This window comes from Gallinula chloropus (genome assembly GCF_964237585.1).
Source record: "Gallinula chloropus genome assembly, chromosome: 3".
Lineage (NCBI taxonomy): Eukaryota > Metazoa > Chordata > Aves > Gruiformes > Rallidae > Gallinula > Gallinula chloropus.
The window spans coordinates 66227714-66246523 of record NC_140087.1 but is presented as its reverse complement, the minus strand read 5'-3'; the positions used below and the strand labels follow the sequence as shown (position 1 = coordinate 66246523).

Here is an 18810-nt window from a genome sequence, read left to right as displayed (position 1 = left end):
GGAAACCTATGTCTGTTCCCCACCCTGCTAATCATCAGGTGTCTTTTCTTTCACCAAGGTTTCGGAAGGCTGGGAGAGAACATGTTCTTCATGTCATCTTCTCCAGCCTACAAAGTGGCACTTGGCACAGCATTTTGGGACAGATTAGCAGAGGGGGTACAGTACGAAGCCATAGTTGTTTCAGGCTTAGTGCTTTGGACAAGCTGTGCAAGTCAGACCAACAAGGGTACTCTCAACCCCTTGGAGAGTGGGCAGTTGATGCTTCTACTGCTTTCCCTAACAGCTTGTCTACAGGCTTCTTCCCTGAGGATTTTTCTCTCTAAAGGAGAGAACAAGGTTATCAGGGTCCTTATATACCCAATGCTCTAGGTTGTAGAGCAACCTATAAAATGTATACAGGACTCTGTTCCCTCGACACCCTTCCTGCTTCTGTAACTATTTCCTCCAAGTAAAAGCCCTCCATTTTCCAACTCAGACTTCACATTCTCAGCTTGAGATGCACATACACGAGGGAGAAGTCCTCTTTAGTTACATAACCACAGCATTTCCACAGTACCCTGCATGACTACTCCCAGACCGGATACGGGACATGAATCAGGCAGCTTTTCAATAGAGGAGGTTTTACACTCAGTTTTTAGGGTGCAGTCCTTTCTGAACTGCTGCTGAATGCATACTCCCTACACAGTAAAGGATTGGGTGCAACTAGAGGAGAAGCGTAACAAAAAGCTGCACGCAAACACAGAGACTGAACATCCAGGCTCCAGAACAGTGATTTTTATTCCTGTCAAAGCAGGCATTACTTCATCTCACATCATGTCTTTCTTTTATAAAAAGTTACTTCATTTTACAAGTGTTAAGAGTTCTGGTCTTGGATTCCTCCCTTGCATAGCTTCTTTCCTAATATCAGCCCAACTCCATTCTACCTTTAACATGCACAGTGAAAAGCAGAAATGCAAAATTAATGTCTTTAGGAATGAGTGCTACTTTCTCCTACCAAGCCAACTGTCTTGAGTCATCCCAATTCAAAAAAAGGTTACACACAGCAAACCAATTCCTGGTGATGTAGAGATTATGTTATCACATTTCTGCTGGTGTCACCAAGATACCAAAACAGCTCAACAGCCTAACAGCTGCAAGTATCATACACAAATGTTTCAGAGCATACAGTGGAGCTGCACATGCAAGTGTTCAGAAAGCATCTTTCTTGCATGTTAAAAATCCAGGGAGGAATATCTGAAAGTTTCACTGCATACCTGGCAGTTTAAGAGCTGGTTTTCTACCCACACTATCTACTTGAGCTGCTCTTTAAAGAGCAGGCACAGCATATCCAGACAAAATAGGATTTCAGAGCATGAAAAAATCTCTAACGCAGTATTCTAGGCTATTTACAGGGGCGGGGGGGGGGGGCAGGGAGGACCCCACAAAAACAAAACAAAAACCCCAACAACAACAAAGTTTTCCAGTAGCAGCTTGCTAGGAGCTATACTGTTAGTAAGTTGTGTGCCAGTTCTGAAAAGTCAGAGTAATGAAATAAAAAGTGAACTGTCAGTGAGTGTCAACCTAGATATATTATCTTCTCTGGGAACAACATGCCCTAAAATTAGAATACTTTCTTTTAAGCCATTAACAGAAATAATTAGTATGAGTTTGCTTACCTTGAAGTATTCTACAAGATCTCTACAGGTCACCTTGGATCCACTAATCTCTTTTTCTACCAAGTTTTCAGGGGCAAGCAGTAATGGTACCAGATTACGCAGTTCATTCTTAAATTCCTCATCTATATCTAGTATAATTCAAACAATTTCAGGAAAAACGTGGTTAGTTTTTTTGCCAAATCTTACATTTCCTAAAGGAACACTGATAACACATGACCCCTTCAAAATCTGTAGCATCACAATCCATGACTGCATTTTTAAGATAAAGACTTAGCTATATAGTACATCTCTAGTAAGTTCTAACTGCTCTTTAACCTGAAATTCAGAATGAGAGAAAAAGGGTTCCACAGTCCTTGTGATAGCTAAAGTGCATTTCCCCAATTAAACCAACATTTTACACAGTAATCCCACAGGTTTGTGCCCTCAGCACAGAAGTGGTTGGCATCCCACTATCACAAACCCTCCTTTGCCATTTTGATATATTCCTCTGATGGGGGACAAGCAGCAACTGGAGGAATCCTGACTGACTCTTGTCAGAATCCTGACTGACTCTTCTTGCAGTAGCAGAAGTCTACAGCTTTCGTTTTGAAGTTCTGAACTTTGGTTTAGCAAGTTCTTAGAGAAAAACCTTTGAATTCTCTTCCCTGCATCCTTATTTATTTTCAGAATCCTTATTAAATGGCCTTTATGCCCAAGTTACCACACAAAGATACCTATTCCCTCTGCCTGCTTAATTCTGCTACCTTTAAAGCTCTGAAAGGAACAATAAACACTCTGAGATTCCATTGCTTCACCTTTTAGCCCTGCATTTTTCCAATCAAGCACTTCAATAGCCAACCATTTCAGTGTTTAACTTCCAGTATAAAAGAAAACAAACTCCATAATCTTAATCAAGAAACACACAATGGAAAGCTTCCTACCATTCAACCTCCCATCAAAATTTGGATTTGTTGCGACTTTAAGACCAGGGTGGGGCAACAGGAAACAGCCAAGATTACTGAAACATGAGTGAATGTGCTTCCTTACATTCTGTAGCTCTTCATGTTGATTCTGCTTTACCTGAAGAAAAAAAAAAAACATACCAGCCACATAACAAAAACAGGCAGTAAGAACTCCTAATTTAAAAGCAGTAAGAGCACAGCAGTATGCTTAAGCTTTCATTCCTGAAACAAAACCATCAAGTTCTAAACCCCAGAACTCCACACGCAACTGGGAGCACCACAAATATATTTTATTAGCACACAGTTATCTCACCACACATTGTTATCCTGACAGTAAATTGTAACTTTCATTAGAAAGCCATACTAAGACTACTGGAGATGACTTACCTGCAATCTTTTCTCTAGGAATTTTTTCCCTCCTTCCAAGCCATATGCGTGTTCATAAGGATAACTCCAATCTCTAATTAAGAACATTAGTGTCTGTAACAGGAAGAACAAAAGCAGTCAGTGGCTTGCATCATTCCCAAGGTCAAAAACTGTGTCATACATGTGATTATTCTAACTTTAAAAAAAATTTGAAGCCTAGGTGCTCTAAATGAAGTAGTTTTGTGGTGCAAGCGTGTGCTTGTTTAAAACAAAACAAGAACACACTCACACACATGCAACTCAGTCCTTATCCAAACAGAAGTACCCAAGTGTCTCAGAAAGATAACTTTCTCTGTTCCATGTGTTTGCTTTTTGCTTTCCCACAGGAATCACACTGTCCTCTCCCCCCATCAGCTGAAGATAGAAAACAAACCTTGGCATCACGCTTACATCAGACAAGGTGCTTTATGAAGAATGTGTCACAAGAACACTGGGGACTCACACTTGCAGGCTGAATATTCTAGAGACACCAGAGTCATAAAACTTGTTCCTAACAGCAGCCAACTAGTATCCTCGTAGGTTAAGGAGGGTATTTCAAGATGGAAGGTCTTTGTCTCCACTAAATGGAAAAAGCCTCAAATTCTTCTCTGGCCTTGCAAAGAGTTGGAAGACATCAGCAATTCTGAGACAATGTTGAAGCCAGTAACATGTCAAGTTAAGTAAATCAAACACAACATGGTCCTCCTCAATGTTACTTTTCAGAGGCCATGACCTCTGTTCTGAACCATTAACTACCAAAGACCAACCATATCGCAAAAGAAGGCAGCACAAAACTTAGTGTCTGTGCATCACTTGACATTTTCATTCGTTTTATGCCTCATAGCCTTGTGCCAGAGTTATACTTGTCCAATATGTGACCCTCCAGCATTTTTCCATTATGTTTTTGCCAAGAAATGAGATGTCAGGGAGGAATATCAGTCTCAAAGAACAGGCTAGCTTCACCCAAACCAATCCCTCTTCATAAATTATCCTGAGCTCCTTTCCTGCACATTCAATTGCTTAACATCCATTTCACACATGTAGTTACCTGAAATGGCTTTTGGTAAATTTCTTCCATAGCTAGTCTTCCATATTCTGTAAACAACTGACAGAAAGAAGAGTGTAAGGATGCCACATATAAAACATTCTTTTACTGTAAAATATTCTATTACATCACTATAAAATAGAGCATTCAATCTTAAACCCTATTGTGGGTTGAGAATGGCCAAAGCACCTGAAGAACAAGTATACCAACCCTCAGTAAAATTCAGGCAGGAGACTCAATTTCCTCTGGTTTCACAGTAACTGTCAATGCACCGCAACTCTAAGTGGGTGGCTTGTAGGCTATTCTCAGAGGAAAGCTGTCTGTGTCTCTCAGCAAGTCATTTTCTAATGCTTGTTTCCTAGGCTAAGGAAGTAAGCCTGTCTAACATTTGCCCCTTACTTCCCACAAAAGATTTATTCCTGGACATCTCAGGGAACTTGGCTAGAGCCAACATATCAGACATTCAGCTACATGCCAAGTTCAGCAGCTTCCCAGATCTCTACTTCAGCCGGTGACCTTAACCGATAATTATTCTTTCCTTCCAGCATAAAGGCAACTGTCAGCTCATTACTTACACTACCTTTAATACCACAAGCAGCATTCTTCCAAGTAGGCCAGACAACCCCCAAGAACACCAATTATGGGCCATGCATGCTGTTTCAGCAGAGGTCAATACTGTCAGGTGTTGATCCATGATAGGCACCTTACAGATCTTGGAGGTCAAGATGGAGGAAGCACACCTGGAACATCTCAGATAAGTTTCATTGCTAAAAGGACAATTGCCCCTGGGTTGATCACAAGAACGTTTGAGAGCTACATGACTAACACAAGTGAGCTTCCAAGCAGTTGTCAACCTGAGCAAAAGAAGCTCTGACATGGCCAAGCACCCATGTGACAGTCTCCTTTGATCCTAACTCCCTACACAATTCACTCCCCTGCTTGGGGAGGGAGCGGGGAGGTGGGGCAGGGAGTGTGTGTGTGTGTGTGTGTGTGTGTGTGTGTGCGTGTGTGTGTGTGTGTATGCACACACACACACGGAAAGGCAGCAAGAAACTTAAGCAGTATTTCACAGTAACAGAAATTCCTGTTATAAAAGAAATGAACAATTTCCTCCCTCAGCCCACAAATCCTTGCCCCAACTTTAAACGTATGGCTGTCCCCTACACACTGCTTCTATTTATTATCCTTCTCCTCTTCCTTTTCTTCCCTCAAATCTCACCCTCCTCTAAGAACAACAGGATTGCTCTATTCAGATTGCACTGAGGCTGTCAAAGGACCAAAGTCATGAGGAAAGCATGGCTTTCAAAGAATTAGCTACGGTGGAGTTTTTCTGTTTGCAGAACTTAGTTGGCTGGTTTGGGGTTTTTTTTTTGGGGTGGGTATTGGCCCAGTGATACAACTCTGTTAACTGAGAACAGCATCACAAGACTATGCTTAGTTAGTGCTCTTCTACTTCCAATATTGGCAGCCAGACTTTTGCAGCACTTACCAAGACAGAAGTCCTTTCAATCAGAAGACATGTAAAACAGTTTTAAGCTGTGACAAGGTCACGGCCTGAGCACAGGCAGGCATTTGTTAATACACAAGCCAGCCTTTAAAGCTACAGGTTTTAAGTTAAGGAGATAAGGTTCTTGCACCATTTACACGGAGCCAGCATTCAGTGGTCTTTAACAACAATGTTCCGTTAGAGGATAAAAATCCCACAGTAAAAAAAGAAAACTCTTTCCTGCTTGTGTTTCTAAGCAGAAATAAATCTCTGTACAAGTTTCTCTGCTGAAAAATTAGAGAGGACTTCTAGGTGGAAGATACTCTTTCTGTCCTGACCCAAGGTCCCACGTTTACCTAGAAACCAGTTATCATCCATTTTCCTATTTTAGGGAAAGAAGAGAAACACTGTAATTTTCTCACTAAGTACTTCCATAAATCATTTCCCTTTCTCATCCTTTCAGGAATTCCAGAACTTGCTACATAGAAAACAGACTTTAAAAAGACAAGATTTTGTCAGATTAGAAGCCTGTATTCTTTTACCTCTGTGTTAGCACAGCAAAAGCCTCACAGCACCACGGCATTGATGCAAGTAATGTTGTTACAGGTGGTACTGGTTTTGGCATAAGGTCAACTTCAGTGTTTCATCTGAAGTAGCACACAGCTCCCAAATCACAGTTACATTAGTAGTAACTTCAAGAACAATGTCAAGACTATTGGTTCAGAAGCAGCTTAATACAAATTCAGCATATTCTTACCTGCAGATGTTGAAGGTCGTCTTCCTGAATATTCTGGGACAAGTTGTATACCTGTAAGAGACAACAGAAGAATTACAGTGCAACATGAAACCATTATCTTAAATTCATTTAGTCTCTCAAATATCTCAAGTATTTTTACCCCCTCCAGAAAAGCTTAACTAGGAAAGTCAACCAGAAACATGTCACAGAGTGCACCTCAAAAGTCGCTTCCTTATACAAAGCACTAGGGACAAAACCACTGCTGACTAACCTAATCCTTCTGAAAAAAGCTTCTCTCCAAGGAAGCAAACCATAAAGGAGTCAGAGAAGACTTCAAATGGCTACATAGGAGTGAGACAGGAGTATTGAGAAGGGCACATCTGTTTGCCACTCTGAAGTACAAGTGCTCTAGGATTCAGTGATCAAACAGTTGCATCTCCAACACAGGAACAACTGGGTAGTTAGTTTGCAAGGCTTTTCTGCTTTCAAATCTTCCCAAAGAATTCTCATTTTTTCCAGAGAACTCCTGACTGTTTCAAAAGCACAGGAGTAAACTCAAAAGATGCCTTAATAACTCACAACTAATGCTAACCACATGAACAAAATGAAACAGACATAAAAAGCCAAGCAAACAAAAAAAAACAACACATCCCCATCTCAGGGCAGAAGTGGTGTTCTACACACTCCTGTTACTTCCATGTTCTAGCACATTTGACAAAGGTCACTTGTCACCCCTCAAAAACCTGCTCACCTTTGGCACTTTTAAGGCACAAACTTAGAAGTAGTTTTGAGCATAAGAGAATTGTCAGAGTTTAAGACTAGAGGAAGCTGTAAGTTTAGGCAACTGCTAATTTCACTCCAAGCAGCATCTAAGGCCTAAAAGATTTTGTAATATAACTGTACAGAAATGGTTGCTACTTTGGACTTTTTGTTTTGTGATTCTCCAGTTCAGTCAGCAATTTAATTCAGCTTGGTCCTCGATAACCTTGACTCCACTGAGAAGCTTGTGTGGCATATTACACCAAGAAAGACATCACATAACGAAAGCTTAAATCACAGTTGAAGGAACATATGCAGGTGAACCTCCAAAGCATGGGCAGAGATATATTCTTTCCATGTTCAGTCTAGAGGGTTCCTATAGTTGCCACTGTTTGCCAGCACAGGTACTCTCACCTGGACAGAGCTTGTCATGGTGCTCAGAGCAAAAACCGTTGCACAGTCTTTGATAGTGGATTGGCTATCAAAGGCACCTTGGGTATCCATGAGTAGTACAGCAACCTACAGAATGTTAAACAGCAGCAATAGTTAACCAAGTTGTAACACTTTCAAACCCCCAGTCATTCGGATAAATTCTATTTCAGGTAGAGCACACCTTTACCCCTGTACCTTAATCATCAGCCAGGTCCCTGTGCATGTGCCTATATACACCTACAGCTTACTAAGCAACAAGGAGTCATTACCAGCAGCCTTAAATCCTTGGCCTTGCTACACCAGTTCTTCTCTCCCACAGAAACAGCTTCACTCAGCCCAATAGAGGTACAGTGCAGAGCAACAGACAGCTCTTGCTGGGAGAGCTTCAGCCTCACCTGACAATCCAGCGTAGTTCATTTATAGAGCTGAATGAGATAATAGCTACCTTTACAAATATACCCATCTTAAAATAATGGTTTTCAGAAGAAAACAAGGTAATTGATACTGACTCTCCACTGGAATGACAAGAAATTAAATTAACCTGAATGATAAAACTTCATCTGTTCAATTTCCATCTTTGGAATCTACTACAATTCCCTTCTCTTGAAGTTAGGGATAGCTAACTAGGGATAGCAAATACAAATGAGTGGTTTTGGGGTTTTTTTTTTTTAGTCCTTCCCCTCCACCCCCCAGAGCACAAGCAGATCCTCACAGCTGTTTTTAAGCCAGAGAACTGTTTGGTTAGCTATAAAACTTGATAAAACTTCCTACCACACCCCAAAGCCACTATCTAAGATCAGTGACCTATATTAATTGTCCATGAGAGGTTTCCTTTGCAAATGCAAAGGGTGCAACAGTTAAATCAAGAATTTATGGTTCAAATAGCTCAAGATACACCACTGGTATTGTAAAGGAGACATTTAACAACAACATTACCACTTTGTTTTAGCATGAAGATTACCTACAAAGTTTGGTTGTAAGTGTTTAACAGACTTAGAGTTAAAAAAGATACACCGGGCTCAATAATAATAGTTAGTGCCTTTTACTCTATGGAAGGACCAGCTTCCAGACACTGAAGCTGTTTCCAGCACTTATACCCATGCATTACACTTCACTTGAACACAACTACAAGCTAAAACACATTCTCATCTCCCAAAAAAACAGTGTTTGTTACAGAGCTGTTCTTATCATCACAGCATTTGATATTTATAGTCATTGCAGTTTTACAACAATTCATACCTACCCATCAGCCTGGACGGATAAGACTTTGTCAAAACAAAGTGCTCTTGGAACGGGACTATTATTGGAGATTGAATCTAGCAACCTATCAGGAGAACTTGTACTTAACACTGATACAAGCTTTCCAAATATGTTATACTGCTACTGAAAGCAAAGGAAAGCAACTGATGTTTGAACTGCCTCCTTGAAACCCATGACATTAAAGGTATACACACAGAGATAAAACATAAAACCTTTACCCACGCACAATTCAAGTGCTTACCTTTGTCCCATTGGGTTTATCAATTACAAACACTTCACTCCAAATCTGAATGCCAGTGGTTTCCCGTTCACATCCACCTCTCCATGTAAACCCAGTTAGTGGCTCGGTGTTTCCACCTATCCAGCAAGCAGATGTCTACAAAACAAGAGGAAAATCTTATTTAAAACAAAGGAGGAGATTTTTACTTTAATGTACTATGTTTAAGCAGACTTCCATGCTGGTCTTTCATTTTCCTCAGAGCTGACTGAAACACAGCAGAGTAGCATTGCATTTTAATATTCTGTGTAGTATTGGCAGAGATTATCCAGAAATAAACATTGCTCGAGACTTCAGCAGTTGCACAGTTCCAGCCACTGAAGAGTGTATGTGCACAGCTTTCAAGTCTCAAGCACTCAGAGCTAACAGCTCCATTCTGTCCATCGATTTCACTTTGCACTCAGAGTCTTCTCTCCAAAACACTGTTATGAATAGCATGCATTTTAACTACAAGAACAGTTAAACCTCTGCAAGAGGAAAAACTGATGCAGACTTAATCCTCTCCTTTCCCCCCTCACAAACAGGCCAACTGCTGAAACTAGCCAAGGCCTAAAACTCACACCCTAACAGAGGCCAGCACAAGCCTCCAAACAGCAGCTTGCAGAAGCCAAAAGAGAACAGGCAAGGACGAGAAGATCTACAATCTATGTTTGTCAGAGCTACAAAATACTTTTTCCTAAGTGATTAGGATTCAAGAGAAAAGGTCATATAGTCTGACACATGTTAATTCATCCATAGTATTTTGGGGGGGTGGTGCCCACTTTGGGAAAGGCTATCAAAGAGTTTGCAGTTAATATTCCTGTCTGACAGTAGCATAACACAGTCTTCACTCATCCAAGGCAGACAACTTATGGAGCAGTGGCTCACACAGAAGATTCCAGCCATCATATTAGTGCATTTAACCCAGAAATGCAGCTTATGTACTGGGCAAGTAAGGGGCATGAACAGGCACCCTGAGGAAGTTTCCCTGTGGACTCTGGAGACTCCTCAGAGGAGGTAGTACTGCTGACCGCTCTTCTGGAACCTTCTAATGTCCCTCTAGGAGGCAGTGGGGAAAAATTTCAGATTCTTCCCAGAGGTTTGAGGGAGGGCTCCTCAAAAAAGGTAGTGAGTCAGAAAGCTCAGCTGAAGTGTCTTTACATGAACGCACACAGCATGGGTAATAAGCAAGGGAATTGGAAACAGTGATGTCACTGGAAAATTATGATCTAGTTGCAATCACAGAAACATGGTGGGATGATTCCCACAGCTGGAATACCCCTGTAGAAGGGTATCACCTTTTTAGAAGGGACAGGCTAGGAAGGAAGGGTGGTGGAGCTGCTCTCTATGTTAAAAAGTGGATAGACTGTGAGAAGCTCTCTCTGAGAAGTGGCCATGAGCAGGTTGAGAGCCTGTGGGTCAGAATTAGGGATGGGGCTAATAAAGAACAGCTGGTGATAGGGGTCTACTACAGGCCACCTGATCAAAGAGAGACTACTGATGAGGCTTTCCTCCTTCAGCTACAGGACCTCCTTCATCACAGTTGCAGACACCACACAGCGAGCTGCAAGAGGTCCAGGAGACTTCTGGAGTCTCTAGATGACAACTGTCTGGTTCAGGTATTGGACAGACTGACCAGAGATGATGCATTGCTGGACCTGGTGCTCACCAATGTGGGGGAGATCATTAAAGGTGTTAAGGCTGGAGACAGCCTGGGATGCAGTGACCATGCCCCAGCTGAGTTTGCAATCTCAAGGAATGTGGGCCTGGCAAAGAGTGGCATCAGGACCCTGAACTTTAGGAGAGCAAACTTTAGGCTGTTTAAGGACTTGTTGGCCAAGATCTCCTGGGAGGTGGTCCTTAGAGACAGAAATGTTGAGGACAGCCTTTCTGAGAGCGCAAGGGCTCTCTGTCCCTCTGAATAAGAAAGTGGGCAGGAGGGGCAGGAGGCCAGCATGGCTAGGCAAGGACCTGCTGGTCAAACTGAGGGAAAAGAAAGGCAAATACAAGCTCTGGAAACAAGGGTGTGTGGCCTGGAAAGAATACAGGGATGCTGTTCAGAATTGCAGAGATGGAATCAGGAAAGCCAAGGTGCAGATGGAACTGAACTTGGCAAGGGATGTTAAAAACAACAAGAAGGGATTTTACAGGTACATCAGCCAGAAGAGACAGGCCAAAGAGAACGTACCCCCCTTGGTAAATGAGAAAGGAGAATTGGCTGCAACTGACGAGGAGAAGGCTGAGGTACTGAATGAGTTCTTTGGCTCAGTCTCCTCATGAGACTGAATGTCTACCAGTCTATGGGGCTGGATAACATGCATCCCAGGGTCCTGAAGGAGCTGGCTGATGTGGTTGCTGAGCCGCTCTCCATCATATTTGAAAAGTCATGGCTGTCAGGAGAGGTTCCTGGGGACTGGAGAAAAGGTCACATCACTCCCATTTATAAGAAAGAGAGCAAGTAAGACCCAAGAAATTACAGGCCGGTGAACCTCACCTCTGTGCCTGGGAAGATCATGGAACAGATTCTCCTGGATGACATGTTGAAGCACATGATGAACACATGATCCGGGACAGCCAGCACGGCTTCACCAAGGGAAGGTCGTGCCTTACCAATGTGGTGACCTTCTATGGTGGAGTGACAGCATCGGTAGATAAAGGGAAGGCAACCGATGTCATCTACCTGACTTGAGCAAGGCCTTTGACACAGTCCCCTACCACATCCTTCTCTCTAAATTGGAGACATGTGGATTTGATGGGTGGACCATCCAGTGGATAAGAAACTGGTTAACCAACCATAGCCAAAGGGTGGTGGTCAATGAGTTTATGTCCAGGCTGGAAAGGTGGGCCTGGATGAACCTAATGAGGTTTAACACTGCCAAGTGTAAGGTGTTGCACTTGGGCCAGAAGAATCCCAGACAGATACAGACTGGGAGAAGAGCTTATTGAGAGTAGCCCTGCTGAGAAGGACTTGGGGATTCTGGTGGATGAGAAACTTAACATGAGCCAGCAGTGTGCTCTTGCAGCTCAGAAGGCCAATGGTATCCTGGGCTCCATTAGAAGAGGGGTGGCCAGCAGGGACAGGGAGGTGATTGTCCCTCTCTACTCTGCCCTCGTGAGGCCCCATCTGGAGTCCTGTGTCCAGATCTGAGGCCCACAATACAAGAAAGATGTAGAACTGTTGGAGAGGGTTCAGAGGAGCCACAAAGATGATTAGAGGGCTGAAGCACCTACCTACGAAGAGAGGCTGAGGGAGCTGGGCTTGTTCAGCCTGGAGAAGAGAAGGCTGCAGGGGGGACCTCATTACAGCCTTCCAGTACCTGAAGGGAGCTTATAAGCAGGAGGGGATTCAACTTTTTAAAAGGATAGACAATGGCAGGACAAGGGAGAACAAATTAAAACTAAAGGAAGGAAGGTTTAGATTAGATATTAGGGGGAAGTTTTTTTTACAGAAAGAGTGGTGAGGTGCTGGAACAGGCTGCCCAGAGAAGTAGTGGAAGTGTTCAAGGCTAGGTTGGATGGGGCCCTGGGCAACCTTGTGTAGATCCAGGCCTGAGGTTGGTGGCCCTGCCTGTGGCAGGGGGGTCGGAGCTCTATGATCCTTGGGTTCCCTTCCAACCCATGCCACTCTATGATTCTATGAAAAGTTTCTATACACTAATCCCACAAGAGAGAAGCAGCAGGCAGACACTTCCACCAACAAGGGGGCTTAAAGAAAAACCTTGATTTCCAAGGACGCAACACAGCACGCTGGCAGAACAGAAAGAGGCATTCAATGAATTTGCCTCTGCCTGCCCAAAGAAAACTACCAGCCAGGAATGCAAGCTCTTTGAGAAGGTCAAAGGGGAGACTTCTCAATTCACTAGGCTACCATCTCCACCTTGCTAACTCTGCATTGGCAGCTTTCAGAAAAAAAAGCTCAAGACAGCATGAGCACCCAAGGGCTGCACAGAACAGTACTACAAATAGATACAACTGCTTATTTCAAAAGGGGGATTGGAAAAACAAAAAAATCCAACACTTGTTCCTCGTGCCTAGCAGCATGCAGAGCAAGCCACATGAAGAAGGAAGGGCAATCGAGCAGCTGTGCACCAACATTCTCCCATGCCAACTGTACATCACTCAGCTCTGCTATTTGGATTAGCTATGGCAAAAGTAAATGACATGGGTAGATTTAAAACAATACAGCAAGTGAACAGAGGTATCAAAGAGAAGAGAACCATGGTTCTTTACAGGTAGGTTGTTGGAGTTTGGTTTTATAATGAATATACACCTCTATCAGAGACTATGCAAAACCTGAACAGCTTTCCCTTGGAGCTTTTTATCCTCCAAGATGCTTATGTACTCACCAAGCAGTCTAGAAATCAAACCGCCCGGCCTGTTTGGGGCTGCAGTACATTGCAGGATAGAGTTTTGCAGTGCTGAGTCACATTTCACAGTTATATGCCAAGGGAGTAGTAGCTTTCACTTTTTCAGAAGAATCCCTTGCATCATTCAGCAGTGTGTAATTTCTACAAGAAGACTTTTTTCTCAGTTTGGTCCAGAAATTTTTCATAGGAATTTCTTTGACAAGTCTCTCTGTGAGCACTCAATATGTCACATCATGGGAGACTTCAGTGTCTTAACAGCCACAACTTCAGGTAAAAGATGCTTCATCTTGTCAGTGATGCATGACACATGTAAGCCTGTCTCTGACCAACCTCTGCATCAGTTTGAACTACTCCTAGCTTGTTACCTCCATCTTTCCTTAGTTAAGAGTCAGTATTTCAAGTCTCCATCCATCAAGTTGGCTTTCCTCCAGGAAATCAAGCCAGAAGTCACACTGCAATTTTGTACCAGTCACCTAAAAGATAACCTACCTCTAAATATTCCACACTAAGGAAGGTAACAATACAGACTTATTTGCATAGTGCCATTAGTACACAGTGCACCTTGCAGATTAATACAAGCTAAAAAAGTTAAATTTAAATCTAAGTTTACTAGTGTTACCTCATCCAACTCTTCATAAGACTTAAACCACAAAGATGACAGGATCCTTGCAGTAGCTGGCTAAGAACACAACTGCAGCTGTTCTGTACCAGATTACTCTCTTCCATTTCAAACAAGGAATCGTAACACAGGTATCAATGCTGGAAATGAGATGCCAACCTCCATGGAGTTAGCGACCAGCCTCAGCCATGCCAAAATCCTACCTGTGACTTCAACTGGCACAAGTGAGATTTTTAGAACCATAACTTTCCACATGACCTCCAGCTCTTGCTTTAAGACCAAAAAATGTGGTTCTGAAGTATCCTGGCAAGTTTTTTATCCCACATGTTAATACTCACAGGGGACGATAACCTAAACAGCTTTATTAGTGTACAAACTGAATGCAGATGCTTTAGTATTTTGTGCACGATCCAATATTGAGTTGACAGAAAACACAGACTTATAGTTAAGTCTGACTGAAGATGGAGCAATCAGAAGAGAGTACTATACTGTGTTCAGTTTTGGGTCCCTCACTACAAGAAAGGCATTGAGGCCCTGGAGCATGTCCAGAGAAGGGCAACGAAGCTGGTGAAGGGTCTGGAGCACAAATCTGATCAGCAGCTGAGGGAATTGGGACTGTTTTGTCTGGAGAAGAGGAGGCTCAGGGGAGACCTTAATGCTCTCTACCACTACCTGAAAGGAGGTTGTGGTAAGCTGGGGGTCAGTCTCTTCTTGCAGATAACCAGTGATAGGACAAGAGGGAATTGCTGCAAGTTGAGCCAGGGGAGGTTCAGGTTAGAAATTAGGAGAAATTTCTTCTCAGAGTGGTTGAGCATTGGAAAGGGTTGCCCAGGGAGGTGGAATCACCGTACCTCAGAGTGTTTTAAGGAAAGGTTGGATGAGGTATTTAGGGACATGGTTAAGTAATATAGGTGATAGGAGGACATTGGGGGTTTTTTCCAACCTTGCTGATTCTATGATTCTATAGAATGATACCAAGACCTCCCCTCCTGTATTGAAATTTGCATAACTATAGAAGATACCATTTGGCTTCATAGAAGTCTGCGATGCTCAAAAAAGCATCTTTGCACTTTTCTCCCATCCTCAACTCCAATCAGTTTGCAGCAGCTCTGATGTTCATCAAACTCTTTCCCCAAGCCAGTTTATGGCAGGAAAACAATCTGGCAAAGTGCAGTGTCTTCTGATGCATAATTGAATTGGATTAGCTCAGGGTAAGGGTCTGCAAATGCTACAGCTTCACAATGCAAACATCTGGCATGAAGCGGCACACGGAAAGCCAGATGTCCCTGTTTCTGGTGAGGGACAGCAGTTGCTGTAGATGGCCAAGTTTGCCTTCATCTTTGATTTAAGTGAAACAAATGGTAAACTTTGAAGGGCACCCAACTAGAAGTTACTGCCTAATAATGGGAATAGAGGCATGATGTTACACAAGGCTGAAAGTGTTGCAATTCATTCAGTTTTAGAAACTTTTTAGTTCACAAACTGAAAGCTAAGAGGTTTGCTTAAGGACCACTCCTTCTATTAGGTACCATCCAGCTCAGATTGCTACACCTCTTGGGAATTCATGCCTTTTTTTTTTTTGCTCTGTGGTTTGTTTGGGCAGGGGGAAGAGGAAAGGGGTGTTTTAATATAAACAGGAGACCAAAGAGGATTTCTATACACACACAAAAGGCACAAAAGGCCACCCACTGAACTGTATCAATGAAACATTTATTCCTCCCTAGGTTAAAAGAATCTTCAGAAGTTAGGGGCATCAGCTTCCTACTACTCCGTATTTGTCCTACCATAGTCTCAGTGTCTTTTTTATGGTGCTCTTGGACAGTCAGGGAGAGGAACTCAATAGTAGGCATTACTGGGAGCAAAAGAAAGGAAGTCTCCATCTGCCAACTGCCACCAACGTCTCTCCAATATTCCCAGATTTCCACTAACTGCAGGGTTCATCATGAATTCTCCTCAAGCCAGCTAGCACAAGGGTAAAATAGAGGCAGTCATGGTTAGTTCATGCTGCCATGAATTCCAACTCCAAGGACAAATGAGAAAAGAATGCGTTCTTTGGGGTTTATTGGTGGTGGGTTGGGGGGGTTTATTGTTTGGGTTTTGCTGGGGGTTTTTTGTTTGTTTGCTTGGTTTTTTTAAGAGCTTCAAAAAGCAACAAAATACTGAATTGTCAATATTTACTATGTGATTAAAAGCAACACACCACAACCTGTGACAGACAGATGCGTTATGTTCACAGGAGGTCCTATTCCACATTCTCCCTATCAGCCAAGAGTTCAAACTACAGTAGACACAATTCAATACCAGCCAAAAAAAAAGCTACAAACAAACAAATTAAATTTTGGATGAGGCATTCAATTAACCAATTATGGCAAAAGATTTTAAAAGTTCATGTTCAGAAACATACTCCAAGCAGCACAGGACACTTCCTTCCTTTTGCCACAGCTCAGATTTAAGCAGATTTAGTCTTCCAATAGCTACCTGATACAACTCTTTATGCAATAAAGAGTTAAGCTAGTGCTACAATGTGACTTCAGGAGATCAAGTCAAAACGAGATTCCTCCAAGCCATCACTTGGACGAGCCCTTCCCCAAGGTCAACTAGGCAGCCACCACCACTCATTCAAGTTGTTCTCATACCCACATATGTAAGGATACCAGTAAGTTCCCTTGATAGCTACAGGGAAATTTGCATTGAAAAACTGTCACTTAAATACACTTCTTCAGAGTAGAAACAAAGCAGCTGGCTTGCCCAGCTCCCAGTACCTAAGAAAAGTTTGATCTGCAGTATTTCTTCTCAAGTCAAGGCACACAAAGGCAAATGACTAAAATAGAGAGCTAGCTTTCATCCCTGCAGGGAAAATCCAAAGTACTCACCCTGTTATACATGTATCTAAGCATGAAGTCCAGAAGAAAAGATTTTCCTTTACGGAAAGCTCCTGCTACAGACACAACTACTATGTTAAGATCTTTGATGTGTTCCTGAAGCAAGATTTTTTCCAATGCTGCTTCATCTAATTCAAAGTTATGGTCATCTTCATGAGCAAGAACAATCTGTATGGGGCGTGGCTTATCCAAATCCACCTCATCATCAGAGTCTGGCAGGGCATCAGAATCAGGTAGGGCATCCTCCTCCTCTTCTTCCTCATAACGCTTACCTGAAAATTGACAGATTACAATGTTTACCCTAGAGATATAAACTGAAACAAACATTAAAAAAAAAGAAAAAGGCCTGTTGTTGTTAGAGACACACAAACCCACACTTGCCTTTCTCCAAGGAGGGCAGCGATTGTCACACAGCAAGCCACATCACTGAGCATACCCCTCTTACTGTGGGCCACCAAATGAAGCAGGGGCAGTGTCCCCAGAGCTGTGGGCTGGGCTTGGTTGAGCACCCAGCAGGACCTCAGGCTCACTCAGGAGTTTCAGCCTGGGCTTCTCCCCCAGGATTGCCACTTCGCACAGCCGAAAGAGCGGGTCACCCAGCAGCCTTCACACCTGTACTACTACCCCAGTGAACCTTTAAACCAGAAAGAGATCTGATGCCAGGAGTGTTCTGTTAAACAGTAACGTTAAGGGGTTAAAATGATGACATAAACCTCTCCCATGAGACAAATGTACCTAGAATATGACTGTATGCCCAAGTCAGAGCTTAGGGAACTAGACAATTCTTTCCAGCGAAGCCTTGAGCTGGGATTTCATTCCCAGCAACAGAAGTGGCATTCGTCAGCTTTGCATATAGTCTACACTTCAGATCTTCAGCATTCTCTGTTTCAAGAAAGCACACAAAACACCCTAGCTTTTAGCATCAAAACCTTTTTCAAGCCAAAGTATAACTTAAATTAAAAATATTAAAAATTAAGTGCCTTTTCTTTCTTACCTGGAAGAATAAACCAAACATCTAGTTTAAAATAAGCTCCAAAGACAACAACAACAAAAAATAGCACTCCATTTTTAAAGCACCACCTTTACTGGGGGGAGGGGAGGGAATCAACATTTTCTGTCAGTTTTGCTTGCCAACATGTAGAAGCAGCAAGACCACTGACCCGGTTCATATATCAGTAAATAACCAAGTTCTTCTCCCATTCCAACACATTACACCTGTTTTAATTCCCCATACAGCACAGACTTCAGATGGCATATATACTGCATGCAAGAGGATAAACTTCCAAATATGGAATCCACTTTTGGTATAAGAAAAAGCATTGAAGTATTTTCTAGCTTCACACTCTTCATATTGCAAGATTAAGCAAGATCTAGCAAAAGTACGTACTGAGTCACAAGAATCTTACACACAACTTAAGAATCAACACGCTTACAGGATCAACCAGTAACTGGGTAACTATAATTCAGATGGCAGTTAAGTTACTGATGAATGACAAATTAAGGTAACATGGCCCTTCAGACATCTAGCCCAAATAGCACCTGACTTCCAAAATTCAGGAGTTAGTTGGGTTTGAGGCCTAAAAGAAAACCAAACCAGCCAATCTGTCCAAGATAAAGGATCTTCTCTTGTTCAAGTACATCACTGAAGTTTGTCCCACAGCAGAAGTGAACTCTACCACTGGCCTGATTCCACTTCTCCTAGCAAGCATCTGGAAGCAGTTTTGTAGTTACAGAATTGCCTGCAACTCCAGATTTACATTTCTCAGTACTCAATCATAACCCCAACTTATCTGGGAACATCACTGGATGAATTTAAGTTTATTTCCCTGCTGGTTATGTTTACATTTCCAAGTATCACTGTAATGAGGACAGAGCAGAGCCCACCTGCAGCTACTCAATGCACTGTGGGCAGGTATGTTACATGGCCCTCCCATGCCAACAGCATCCTCTTGCGGGATGCATCACGA

The 18810-nt window shown here is 42.6% G+C and overlaps 1 protein-coding gene across 2 annotated transcripts in view; it reads right to left on the bottom strand.

The window, feature by feature from the left end:
• Window positions 1-18810, bottom strand: part of ATL2 (atlastin GTPase 2) — a gene marked incomplete at its 5' end in the record, with an annotated part of 42328 nt that overhangs the window by 7045 nt on the left and 16473 nt on the right. For both annotated transcript variants that reach the window (XM_084262058.1, XM_084262057.1), the window contains 8 exons: window positions 1656-1783; window positions 2576-2714; window positions 2984-3076; window positions 4050-4106; window positions 6290-6340; window positions 7442-7546; window positions 8961-9095; window positions 16835-17115. In XM_084262058.1, the coding sequence (XP_084118184.1) occupies window positions 1656-1783; window positions 2576-2714; window positions 2984-3076; window positions 4050-4106; window positions 6290-6340; window positions 7442-7546; window positions 8961-9095; window positions 16835-17115 (989 nt within the window). The remainder of the gene's footprint in view (window positions 1-1655; window positions 1784-2575; window positions 2715-2983; window positions 3077-4049; window positions 4107-6289; window positions 6341-7441; window positions 7547-8960; window positions 9096-16834; window positions 17116-18810) is intronic.